Source organism: Mastigoproctus giganteus, chromosome 12 (genome assembly GCF_048544385.1).
Source record: "Mastigoproctus giganteus isolate SK-2022 chromosome 12, ASM4854438v1, whole genome shotgun sequence".
NCBI lineage: Eukaryota > Metazoa > Arthropoda > Arachnida > Uropygi > Thelyphonidae > Mastigoproctus > Mastigoproctus giganteus.
This window is the reverse complement of record NC_143586.1, coordinates 64443436-64456097: the sequence shown is the minus strand read 5'-3', so window position 1 is coordinate 64456097 and position 12662 is coordinate 64443436. Positions and strand designations below refer to the sequence as shown.

Here is a 12662-nt window from a genome sequence, read left to right as displayed (position 1 = left end):
ATTATATTGCACTTATCTCTATTCCTTCCAAAATAATGGAAAAATCTATTAACCAAACTGTCCTGAAACCCACATGTATATACCTGAACAGCATTAAACATAAATGATGTGTGAAAATGTAGTTCCATATTTTGCTTCTGGTATGTTTGATTTGATTAATGATAATTTGCCAATTTCTTTTGTGTGTTGGATAAAATCTTATTAAGGATTCAGAACATTGGATGTCCAATTTGATTAGTGATCATTTTCAAGATTCTTCCATGGGTTGTGGGCTGTGGTTTGAGCACCCCTGCTCCAACTTTTTCCCCAGTGATTCAGTATAATCTGGAAATGAATGAGATTTGTAATATAGTAAAGTCATTGCTTAATGCAGTGGTTCCCAAACTTTCTTGGTTCACGCCACCCTTAGTGTCCCAGTAATTTTTTCACGGCACCCCTGGCCAAAAGAAATACCTAACACAGTGGTTTTAGACCTTTTAATAATCAGTCTCTCTCTCTCTCTCTCTCTCTCTCTCTCTCTCTCTCTCTCTCTCTCTCTCTCTCTCTCTCTCTCTCTGTCTGTCTGTCTGTCTGTCTGTCTGTCTGTCTGTGTGTGTGTGTGTGTGTGTGTGTGTGTGTGTTCCATGATGCTGGGAGTCATCACGGAACAAGTAAATACATGGGCTGTGTTAGGGTAACTATGAGAAAGAACAGGTGCATGTACACCAACGCTAGGAATATAGTAGATGAATTTGTGACATCACCTCCCTGATATCCCAACAATATCCAAAGGTGGATATTGTTGGGATATCAGGGAGGTGATGTCACAGATATAAGGAATGCAGAATTTGAATTTGGAGAGTACAGTGTGTACAGACAGAATAGGAAGGAAGGAGGGGTTATGCTGTTAGTTAAGAAACACATAAAATCTAAGGCAGTGCATCCATGGGTGGATGGTGCAATGTTAAGTCAGTTTGGAGTACATAAGCCCTTTGAAAGCAAAAACAAGAGTAGTAGTAGTGTGTTATAGGCCAAATGATTCTGATGAGTACAACAAACAACTGTACAGAGATATAGAATGGACCAATAAATCAAAATGTCTTATAATGTGAGATTTTAACATCTGAGATATTGATGGAAATTGTGAGTTCGTCACTCGCACATTAGCAAGACTTTTGTGTATTTATTGCATGATTTTTTAATACAGCAGCATGTTCGAGAGGCAACCATTGATCACATTGTACCGATGTGTGATTTACTTAAAGATGTAACTACCATTAGGGGTAAAGGGAAGGGTTTTTGCTTTCATAAAGGTGGCTGCTGCAGTCTCAGACAGTTTTTAAATTCTATACAGTGGGACCAACTGTATAGAAATATACCGATTTCTATAAAACCAACAGCAAATTCTAAATGGGAAGCATTCAAAGATGGTACTAGGAAGCATCTTGGATGCTACTACCAACTAAGAAATATTGTTCAATGTTTAGGCCTAAATGGATGTCAGATGAACTAATGAGACTCATGGCAGAAAAGAAAAATGCATGGGATACATATAAATTATCAGGCGACACAGAAGTCTATGGTAGATATAAGCTAGTCTATAATCAAGTCACAAAGGAAGTTAGGCAAATTACGAGAAATCTTTAGCAAAGGAAAAACAGAAAAGGCTTCTTTACTTATGTAAGCTCTAGAAAAAAGGAGATGAATCAGATTTGTCCACTTGATATCGATGTTTAGACTGTTGATGATCCTGTTCAGGTAGCTGACAAACTGAATGAATATTTGCTTCTACATTCACACTAGTTTTCTAAAGAGGCCAGAAGTTAATCATCAAACTCGAACGTGGAGCTAAGTGATTTTGTAATAACTGAGAGCAAAGTGGAGGAGAAATTGTGAAGTTAAACATTAACGAAGGCATCTTGGGTGGATGAGGTTTATCCAGTTATAATAAGGGAGGCAGCAAAGGAAGTAAGCAAACCCTTAGCCATAATTATGTGAGCATCCTTGGATTCAGGGGAGGTCCCTGTGGACTGGGGACTTTACTCTGATGTCAAGTCTATTAACTTTACTCTGTATCAAATTTATCCTGGAGACCTCATTAGTGCTACATTTTAAGTTTAAATTTACATGCCAATATGCTATTTCAGGCCCAGTGCTAGGGGTGCTCAAATGAGGCACTTTCCACAGGTGCCAACTAAAGTAGGTGCTGCTAGATGCGCTACTGTGTGTGTGTGTGTGTGTGTGTGTGTGTGTGTGTGTGTGTGTGTGTGTGTGTGTGTGTGTGTTAAAATGTGATATGAATTAGGTGCCGTTACAATGTTTTGCCTCAGGCACCACAAATGTTAGCATTAGTCCTGGCTACTTTATCATACTTAGATAAAATTTTGAAGCTCTGCAGAGTGACTATAAAACCAAACAATTAAAATAGAGATACAGATGTTTTATTTGTATGCTGGGTCAAGATGTAATAGCCTTAGTGCTTAATTTTGCAATTGCAGTTGGTACCACCAAATCTAATAATAACAATGATGCAGGTTTCTGACCGCCCCCAAATTTTCTCTTTTATTTACAAAAAAAAAAAAGACGTTTTTGGCCTTTTTGAATAAAGCTTTCTCCCTTTTATTAATTATGCAGGAGGGAAACAAAACCTACATTATAAATGTGAAACTATTAATCTTTCATTTTCAAGTTCATAAAATTAAGAGTGCGCTGAAATTTAGCACTATGCATGTGCACATATTTCTGCTTAGAATGAAGGGCACTCTGAAACCAATGCCTCGGAGTTTTTTTTTAACACTCTTCTGATGTTTCATTCAAAATCTAATGGTGTTACTAAAAAATTTAAGCATTACTGCCAAAATTCTGAAAGTTTCAAAGCTGCATGCCAGGTGGCAGTGCTGTATTAGTCTAAAAATGAAGAGTGGCATTTATGTTCATATGAAGCAGCGGTATGTTCCTGAATGCAGAAACATTGTGCATATCAAGGTTCAATGATATTTGAAGAACATTTATAGGGACATGACAGTCAGTGAATTGAACAGTTAGGCATGTTGGTGATGGCAGCATTGGTTTGAAGGACATGCCAAGGTCAACCTGTCCTTGCACTTCAGTGCATTTACACTGAAGTGCAAGAACAATGGAAAATGATGAGAGAATTTCATGAAGACCAATGCATTAAGACCAGAAATGAGATTGGGAATAAGTTTTAATGCATTGAATACAATTCTGGATAATCTGGGATGCAGGGAAATTAGTCATTGTTGAAAACTCCAAGATAGGAGGTGATACCTTTTGATTATATTTAGTTAATATTTTAAAATTCCATTTAAATACATACTATCTAACTTACACAGTGAAGTATGTAGTAGTAGTGGTGGCATGTGATGCAAGAAAGCAAGTGTATGAGCTTATGCAGCATCAGCCAAAAAAAAAATCACACCATTCCCTCCAAATGCCTGTCCAGTTCCTCCTTAAATTTATTTAACCTGTCAACTTCCACAATGACAGATGGAAGTTTGTTCCAGCAATTAACCACCCGCTGGCTAAAGGCAAATTTCCACACATCTATTCTACATCTGTCTTTTCTTAATTTGAATTTATGCCCCCTTATGTTCGTAATCTGAACAAGTAGAAGAATCCCATCAGAATTCAGCGTGCTCAACCCATTCAAGGCCTTATACACCTCAATCAGATCACGGCGCAGGCGCCTAGTCTCCAGCAACTGCAATTTGCAGAACTTAAGCCTCTCTTGGTAAGAGGGTCCCTTCATTCCCATCACCAATCTTGTTGTCCTTCTCTGTACACACTCAAGCAAATCTGCATCCTTCCTAAAATGAGGCCTCCAGACCTGTATGCAGTACTCTAGGTGTGACCTGACCATTGCCTTATACAGAGGGACAATCAACTCCTTTTCCCTGCTAGCAAAATTCCTATATATCATTGACAAAACCCCATGACCTGCCCTGGCAGCCTGTCTGCATTGCTCAGAAAACTTCATATCTGACTGCACAATTACTCCCAGGTCTTTTTTCATTTTCTACCACCTTAAGTGTAGTACCAAACAGTTGGTACGTTTCAATGGGGTTACTTCTACCCATATGCAGTACTTTGCATTTGTCAAGGTTAAACTTCAGTTGCCACTTCTTAGGCCATCTGCCCAAATTATCTAGATCCTGTTGCAGTAGCACACTGCCATTACTGTCATTAACAACCCTGTCAACTTTGTATCATCTGCAAACTTCGACATTAAGCCTGATATACCTTCATCAGTATCATTGATAAATATACAAAACAACAGTGGACCCAACACCGAACCCTGTGGGACTCCACTAATAACATTAGTCCACGAAGAGCAGCACCCATTGATTACCACCCTCTGTCTTCTCCCACTTAACCATCCTTTTATCCATTGTAGCAACTTACCCTTAATATCATTCTGCTCCAATTTGTACAATAGTCTTTCATGCGCAACAGTGTCAAAAGCTTTCCTGAAATCCAAATATATGATATCAAAATTATTTTTTGCATCCAGTTCATTTGTAACCACATCATAATATCCTATCAAATTTGTCAGACAAGACTTTCCCTTAACAAACCCATGCTGTGTCTGAATTATTGCTGCAGCCTTGTCTAGATGATCCTGCAATGCATCTTTAACCAGTGACTCCATTATTTTACCCGGAACAGAAGTTAAACTAACTGGTCTGTAATTACTCGTGTCACCCTTCGATCCCCCTTTGTGAATTGGGGATACATTTGCACATCTCCAGTCCGTGGGAACCTCCCCTGAGTCCAAGGATGCTCTCATAATTATGGCTAAGGGTTTGCTTAGTTGCTTTGCCGTCTCCTTTAATATAACTGGATAGACCCCATCCACCCCAGGTGCTTTTCTTATGTTTAACTTCAACAATTTCTCCTCCACTTTGCTTTCAGTTATTACAAAATCATTAAATATCCTGCTACAATTTGATAACCTTCTGCCATTTTCAAACCTTAATAGTTCCTCATGTGTGAATGTAGATGCAAAATACTCATTCAGTTTGTTTGTTATCTGTGCAGGATCATCAACAGTCGAACCATCGATGTCAAGTGGACCAATCAGATTCATCCTCTTTCTTTTAGAGTTTATATAAGTAAAGAAATCCTTGCTGTTTTTCTTAGCATCTTTTGCCAAGGATTTCTCGTAATCTGCCTTCGCCTGCCTAACCTCCTTTGTGACCTGATTACAGACATGTTTTTACCATTATTATCCGTTGCCTGCGTATAACTGTGTCCCTCTGAGACTACTACGTTAGAATTGTAACATCTCTTATAAGCACGGTATATATATATATTTGTGCATTGAATCTTCAGTATTTGTGTTTTCTTTTTTTTTTAGATGTTCAAGATTTTGTTTTTTAGTGGCATTTAAAGGCAGGCATAAGTAGCAACACATTGTCATCAAAATATTCAACAAGTTACATTAGTGTTAGTTATTAAATTATTATAATTATTACTCTGTGTGATTATGATTAAAGATTATTAGGGGAGAACTTGTCTGAATAATCTGATTAAACAGCTATTAAACAGTAGATGCGAAAAATAACTTTGACATTGTATACTTAATTAAAGCGGTGGTACCCTTCCACACTAATGCTGCACTAATTAGAGCAGTGTAGCATTGTTATGAGCGGATCACACATGGTTTGGCATTAGGCTCATTACTGTTATAATGATATTATTATTATTATTATTGACTGTATGGTACAAGGAAGCCTAAAGGTCATGCTGCACCAGCCAAAAAGAAGAAAGAAAGAAAAAAAGAGTAAAATAATAATAAAATTAATAAATAATAAAAGAAAAGGAAATAGACAACCTATGCATTATTCTCTCCTCCCATAGGTGACTATCCAGCTGACCTTTGAATTTCTCCAAACTGTCAGTCTCTACCCCATCTGGGTAACTTATTCCAGTAATTTATAACTCTCTTGCTAAAATAAAACTTCCTGCAATCCGGTATAAACGTCTCCCCCATAACTTGAATTTATGGCTCCTAGTTCTAGAATCATTTATGACCATGAAAATTTTGTCCTCATTCATTTTACTTTTGCTTCTCAGAGCCTTAAACACCTCAATTGCTCTTCTAAGGTGCCTAGTTTCCAAGCTCTGCAACCCACATATTCAAAGTCTTTTTTTCCTCATACAGACGCCCTTTTGCCGATCTCACCAGGCAAGTTACCCATCTTTGGACCCTTTCAAGAAGCTCAATGTTTTTTAGGTGCAGTATCCATACTCGAACACAGTATTCCAAGTGTGGTCTAACAATAACTTTGTGTAATGGGATTCTGATGTCCTTATCTGTACTAGCAAATGTTCGATAAATCATCGATAAGACACCATGGGGACCTTCCTTGCAACCTGTCTGCAATGCTCAGAGAACTTCATGTCTGACTGTATCTTAACTCAAGTCCCTTTCTTCCACTACTGACAATTCCACCAAGTGTATAAGTTATTTTGGGGTTACTGCTTCCCAGGTGTTAAGAACTTGCACTTTGCTGGATTAAAGTAAAGTGCCACTTTTCTGACCATCCCCAAAGTCTATCTAAGTCACTCTGAAGAAGCTCTGCTTGGCGGTGATCATTAACTACTCTACCAATCCTTACATCATCTGAAATTTAGATATCATGCCCTCTATCCCTTTATTGATGTCATTTAAGAAAATCAAAAACAACAGTGGTCCCAGTACTGATTCCTGGTGAACCCCACTTCTTACATTAACAGAATCTGTAGAATAATCATTTCATAACCCTCTACCTCCTGCCATGAACCTATCCTGCTATCCATCTAAGGATTTTCCCTGTGATTTTATAAAGTACCTGCTGATGCAGGACTGAGTCAAATGCTTTGCTGAAAACAAAATAAATAATGTCAATATTGTTCCTTAAATCCAGCTCGTGTAACCCTGTCAAAATAGCTAACCAGATTTGTTAAAGATGATTTTCCCTTTACAAAACCATTCTGCGTATCCTTCAGAATTCCATTTCATTCTAAATGAGCCTGAATTCCATATTTGATCATTGCCTCCATGATTTTCCCTACTACTGAAGTTAGATTGACTGGTTGATAATTTCCCGCTACACTCTTAAACCACCCTTATGTATTGGAGATACAATTGGCACTTTTCCAATCCAATGGAAGCTCTCCTGAGTCCAGTGATGCTCTCATAATTAGTTTCTATGGTTCAATGCACTCACTTGCTGCCTCCCTTAAAATTATAGGTTATATGCCATCAACCCCAGGAGCCTTGCTCATCTGTAGGTGAGAAAGTTTTTTCATTAAATAATCATGTGAAATTTCGCTATCATTAATTAGATATTTTTCAACTTCACTTCCATAATTTCTCATTGACATAAGGGGTTTTTCTTCTGTAAATATCGATGCAAAGTAACTGAGTTCATCTGCAACATCAGCTGGGGTATCTAATACTCTCCCATGTCTATTACATAAGGGTCTGATCTGGTTTGTTCTTCTCTTCTTTGCATTTATATATTTGAAGAATTCGTTATCCCCACAATTTTCTCTCTTTGCCATTGATTTCTCACAATCAGCCTTTGCCAGCCTAACCTTTTCTGTGGCACTATTACCGATCAATTTATAGCTGTTATAAGCTTCATTACTTTTTATTGCTCTGTAACTTTTCAATGCTGTCTTTTTCTGTTCAAGTAATCTAGAAACTTTTATTATTCATCCAACTCGGAATCCTCCTTGTGGAGTATTTTTTAATGGTGTATGTAAAATCATCAGTTGGTCCCACTGAGTAGATTTTAAAAAATATCTGATACTATTGCAGTCACCTTTATAAAAGCAAAAACCTTTGCCCTTGTCAGTAGTTATATCTTTAAGTAAATCCTGCATCCGTGCATTGTGACCAGTGGCATCTAGTGGTTGTTTTATCTGTGGATTCTTAATGCATGAAAAGTCACTGCTGATAATCAGATCTAACTTAATGGTGTAAAAAACAATCATCCATTAAATCCACAGAAGTCTTGCTACTGTGTGAGTGATCCATCAACTACTTTCAGTCAAAATCAGGAAAGTTGAAATCCACATTATAAGACATTCTGATTTATTAACCTACTCTATTTATCTGTACGGTCATTCATTATTACTCATCACAATCATTAGGTCTGTAACAAGCTCATTCTCTCATTTTTTTCAATGTGGTGTTTATGTCACAAAAAACTGACTCAACATTGCACTGGCCACCCATGTCAATTCCTTCCCCCCCCCCCACTGTCCTGTCTGTCTTCTGTGTACACATTGTACTCCCCATATTTAAATTCTGTATCCCTTTTGTCTGAGTGACACCGTGTCTCATATATGCTTACAATATTCCTATTTGATGACTTAACCAGTACTTCAAATTCATGAAATTTATTTACTATATGCCATGCATTAGTGTACAAGCAAGAATGCATGCACATTTTTTTCCCTCTTAATAACCATAATGGAGCACATGTAATTGTATGTTCCATGAGGACCCCAGAAGGCCTTGTAATCCGACACCTTGTGTTCCAAGCTGCTAGACATCCCAATAAATGCAGTTCAATATCAGTGGTAGGTAGGTTGGAAAACTTTAGTTTTCCAACCTACCTACCACTGCCTTGATAGCATCAGCAAATATTCTTTTACCTCTTGTATTTAAGTGTATCCTTACATGTAAATGCAATCTCTCCTGTTAACAAGCACAAGGGTAGAATTTTTTTCTCTCAAGGGCTGAATTGATTGACAAGGCTCTCATGTACTTCCTCTTATTGTCTCTGGGTAGAATTGCAGACACTTATATTTAATCCTAGCTCGACTTTTCATTCCCAATAGCTTCTTTAACATGTTTAGCACACAGATATGTATTATTTATATTTTTATTACTTATCATCTGTCACTGCATTAAATAAATTCCTGATAATTATCTTATATTACCACCCAGCTGAATATTCATATATGTATATAAAATTACTCAACCTGAACTTCCTTTTTCATATAAGCCATTTCTGTAATTTTTATTACACTGGTGGGTGCTATAACTTTGTCATGAGCTATATGGCATGTATTCATTACGTTACAGTTTATTGAAGTTTTTCTTTAATTGGTTGGTACTCTGATAAATTCCTCTGATTTCTGCTGCAAAATATTCCTAAATTATTTCCTCTGTTTTGGGATATGCAGATATCATGTGTTTACTGATACCTGCTATTGAGGACTAAAACTGAAGGGATGGAAGAAAGTAAATTCCCTTGAAAACATTTTGTAAAGCCAAACTGTTAGCCTTACTTTTTAGTAAATGAGTATGCTGAGTTTTTTTTTTTTAAATTTATTTATTATATTTTAAAATTTACTTATTTTTTATTTATTTTAAACTGTTTACTAGTCTTCTAGTGCTGATTTAAAATTAGTCATCTGTCCTTTGAATGCATGTTGTCTGTGGAAGTTACTTAATTTCCTTTTTTTTTTTTTTTTTTTTAGTACACTGTAATGGCCGGACATAGCAGTGTAATAGTAACTCAGATAAAGACTGAAGATCCCAGTGATGTTAGCAGTGGCTCACTCTCAGTATGCCCGCAATCTCCTATGTATTCTCCTTCAAATTCAGCTATTTCAAATGGTCAAACAGAATTTTCCAGTAGGACTATGGGACCAGTGGTGGGAAGTACCAAATCACACTGCCAGTCTCCAGAACAGATGACCTTGGTATGTTTTGTTTTTATATATTTAATTATATTTAGGAATCTTGATTATAATGATTATAAGAATAATGCATGATTCATTTATTAAATGTATCATGCATTATTCATTCATTAAATATGCCAGAAGGGAACAAAAGAAAATAAGCTACGAAAGAAGAGAACACTTGTGACATTCCTGTCAGAGCACTGCATCAAGATTCAGTGTTTAAGGGGATGGGAAAATTGTATTTAACAGCACATCTCACGAATTATTAAATGACCTATTTTCATTCTAAGCAAATGGCTAAAACCATTGGTTAGTGAAGATTTTAAAAGTATTTTATAGATTTATAACATTTAAATATGTTATTTTTTTATATAGATTTTTGCAGTGATGCCTTTTCATATATTAGCAATAGCATGACTTAATTTATATCAAAACTTTAGTTAGTATTATTGAGGCCATTTGATGCAAGGAAGCAGACTTTTCCTAGTAAGAAAATAAAAGAAATATCTGCAAAAAATCTCTGCATCAGCCAAATAATGATAAAATATAGAAAGTAAAATAAATAATGTAATATAAAATAATAAAAAAACAAATAGGATATTAATATTATTTTCCTATTCTCACAAGGTAACCATCCATTTCAGCTTTGAATTTATCCTGACTCGTTGCCTCTATGATATTGGGACTCAGCTTATTCCAGTGTTTGACAACTCGCTGCTCAATGCATTTCACGATATCCAGTCTTTTATTATATCTTGAGATTTTATATTTTTGCACCATAGTTCTTGTCTCATCTGCAAGGGAGAACAGACCTTACTCATTAATTTACTCAACCCTTTAAGCATTTTATACACTTCAATCAGATCTTCCCCTAGATATCTAGTTGTCAAACTTTTCAGTCCATACCTTCTAAACCATTCTTCATATGTGCATTGGTTTTCACTTGTTACTAATATGGTCGTCCTTCTTTGAACTCTCTCCAGAAGTTCTAGGTGTGTTTTTTAGGTACTGTCTCCAGACCTGAATACAATATTCTAAATTGTAGTCTAATCATTGTATTATATAGAGAGATCATGATGTCCTGCTCCCTTGTAGCAAAGGTTCTATGAATCATAAATAGGATACCATGTGCCTTCCTAGCCACCTGTTTACTTCACATGGAAAATTTTGTCAGGTTGATCATAACATCTAAGTCTTTTTCATCTTGAAACAACTATTAGCTCCTCTCCCTCTGGTTTATATGTGACTTCAGGATTTTTCTTCCCCAAATGCATACGCTACATTTTTTTTTTTTTTTTAATGAAACCCTCAAACTTGAAAGGTATCAAAACCTTAGTACCGTGCATGGGTTGAAGTAGATGGAGGCTATGTTTAGAAGCATTAAACTTTAGTTGCCTCATTTTGGACAATATATGCACCTGATCTAAGTTGTTGTTGTTGTTATTTGGTTTTTATGAGCATTAGCACTAAGGCCATATTGCTCCGGGGATATGCGGTGGTCATTCCCTACCTTTTTGCATCCTCCGTATTTGGTGGTCACATGCTCGAATCCCAGTCTAATCAAGAAGCATGTGCTACGCACTGCTGCTCCTGGCTATGGAGGCGCCTACCTGATCTGCTAAGATCAGGTAGGCTCCATTTCCCCCTCCATCTTTGCTCTGTTTGCTAGCGATTTCTCATAAACTGCCTTTGCCTGTTGAACCTTTTCTGTGGCTCTATTACAGATCATCTTGTAGCTGTTATAGGCTCCAGTACTTTTTATTGCTCTGTAACCTTTCCATGCCACCTTTTTCTGCTCAAGTAATGTGGCAACTTCGCTATTCATCCAACTTGGAACCCTCCTCGTGGAGTATTTTTTTAATTGTAAATATGCATTCAAGGCAGCTGTGATTAATGTTTTAAAAGTATACCACAGTTCAATTGTATTCATTCTCTGTGCGATATCTACCCAGTTAATAGAGGCCATGTAGCACCTTAAGGCATCGTAATTTCCTTTTCTGAAATTATAACCCATTCCTTTGCCTTTTACTACTGCTACCTCTCTCTCTTTTCATCATCCACCGTAGAACTCCGTAATCACTTCCTACTACTGGTTCCTCTACTGTCAGCCCTGTTATGTCATCTGATTCATGGGTAATTATGAGGTGTAGGATATTCTTTTCTCTAGTACTTTCCCTGACATGTTGATGCAAATAACAGTCATCTAGTTGATTTAAAAATTTTGTCCCTATGTCGAGTTTCCTTCCCATTTTCTCCAATTAATTAGAGGCAAATTGAAATCACCCATAATAAGACATTGACGCTTACTTGCCCATTCCACTGACCCTTACTTGCCCATATAAATGAATAAGAATAAGATCAAGCCATGGGGAAGAAGATGTGCACTGATTTTCCCTAGTTGTCATTTATAAAACTGCGTAAAAAGGGACTACGATGTAATATTGATAACCAAGAGTCTAAATGTAGGACTTTCGATGTGTTCATCATCTATTTAATTAAACTATTTAATTTTCTCTTCTTTTTTGTATTTCCATATGATAAGAACAGAATGCCCTGTTCTATTCACAAAAGCAAATTGGACAAATTCACAAAAGCAAATTGGACGAAATATTCAGTCTGTGTTTATTTTGATCAATTTATTAAAACACAACCAATAGATGAAGTCACCGAGCACATTACCACACAAATTTTGTGTGGTAATGTGCGAACAAGGAAAATTGATTTAAAATTTATTGGATGAGCAAAATCTTTCAATACTTAACACCAAAGTTCAAACATATATCCATTTACCTACAGGAACCTCTGCCATTGGCATTTCCATATGTTCACCAGTCCTGTACCCACTCCTTGAATGGGCAATCTTAAATGATCACTTAATAGTGATCATCTCCCTGTGGTCTGTATATTAACAAATAATAGTATACATCATGACGGCAAAAAAAATTGCGATTCCATAAAGGTCACCAGACAAAATA

General features: G+C 36.5%; 1 protein-coding gene across 1 annotated transcript in view; it reads left to right on the top strand.

The window, feature by feature from the left end:
* The window catches only part of ERR (estrogen-related receptor), a 130775-nt gene that overhangs the window by 10525 nt on the left and 107588 nt on the right, over nucleotides 1–12662 (top strand). Inside the window, exon 2 of the mRNA XM_090386344.1 lies at nucleotides 9481–9705. Coding sequence (XP_090242470.1) covers nucleotides 9481–9705 — 225 coding nt within the window. The remainder of the gene's footprint in view (nucleotides 1–9480; nucleotides 9706–12662) is intronic.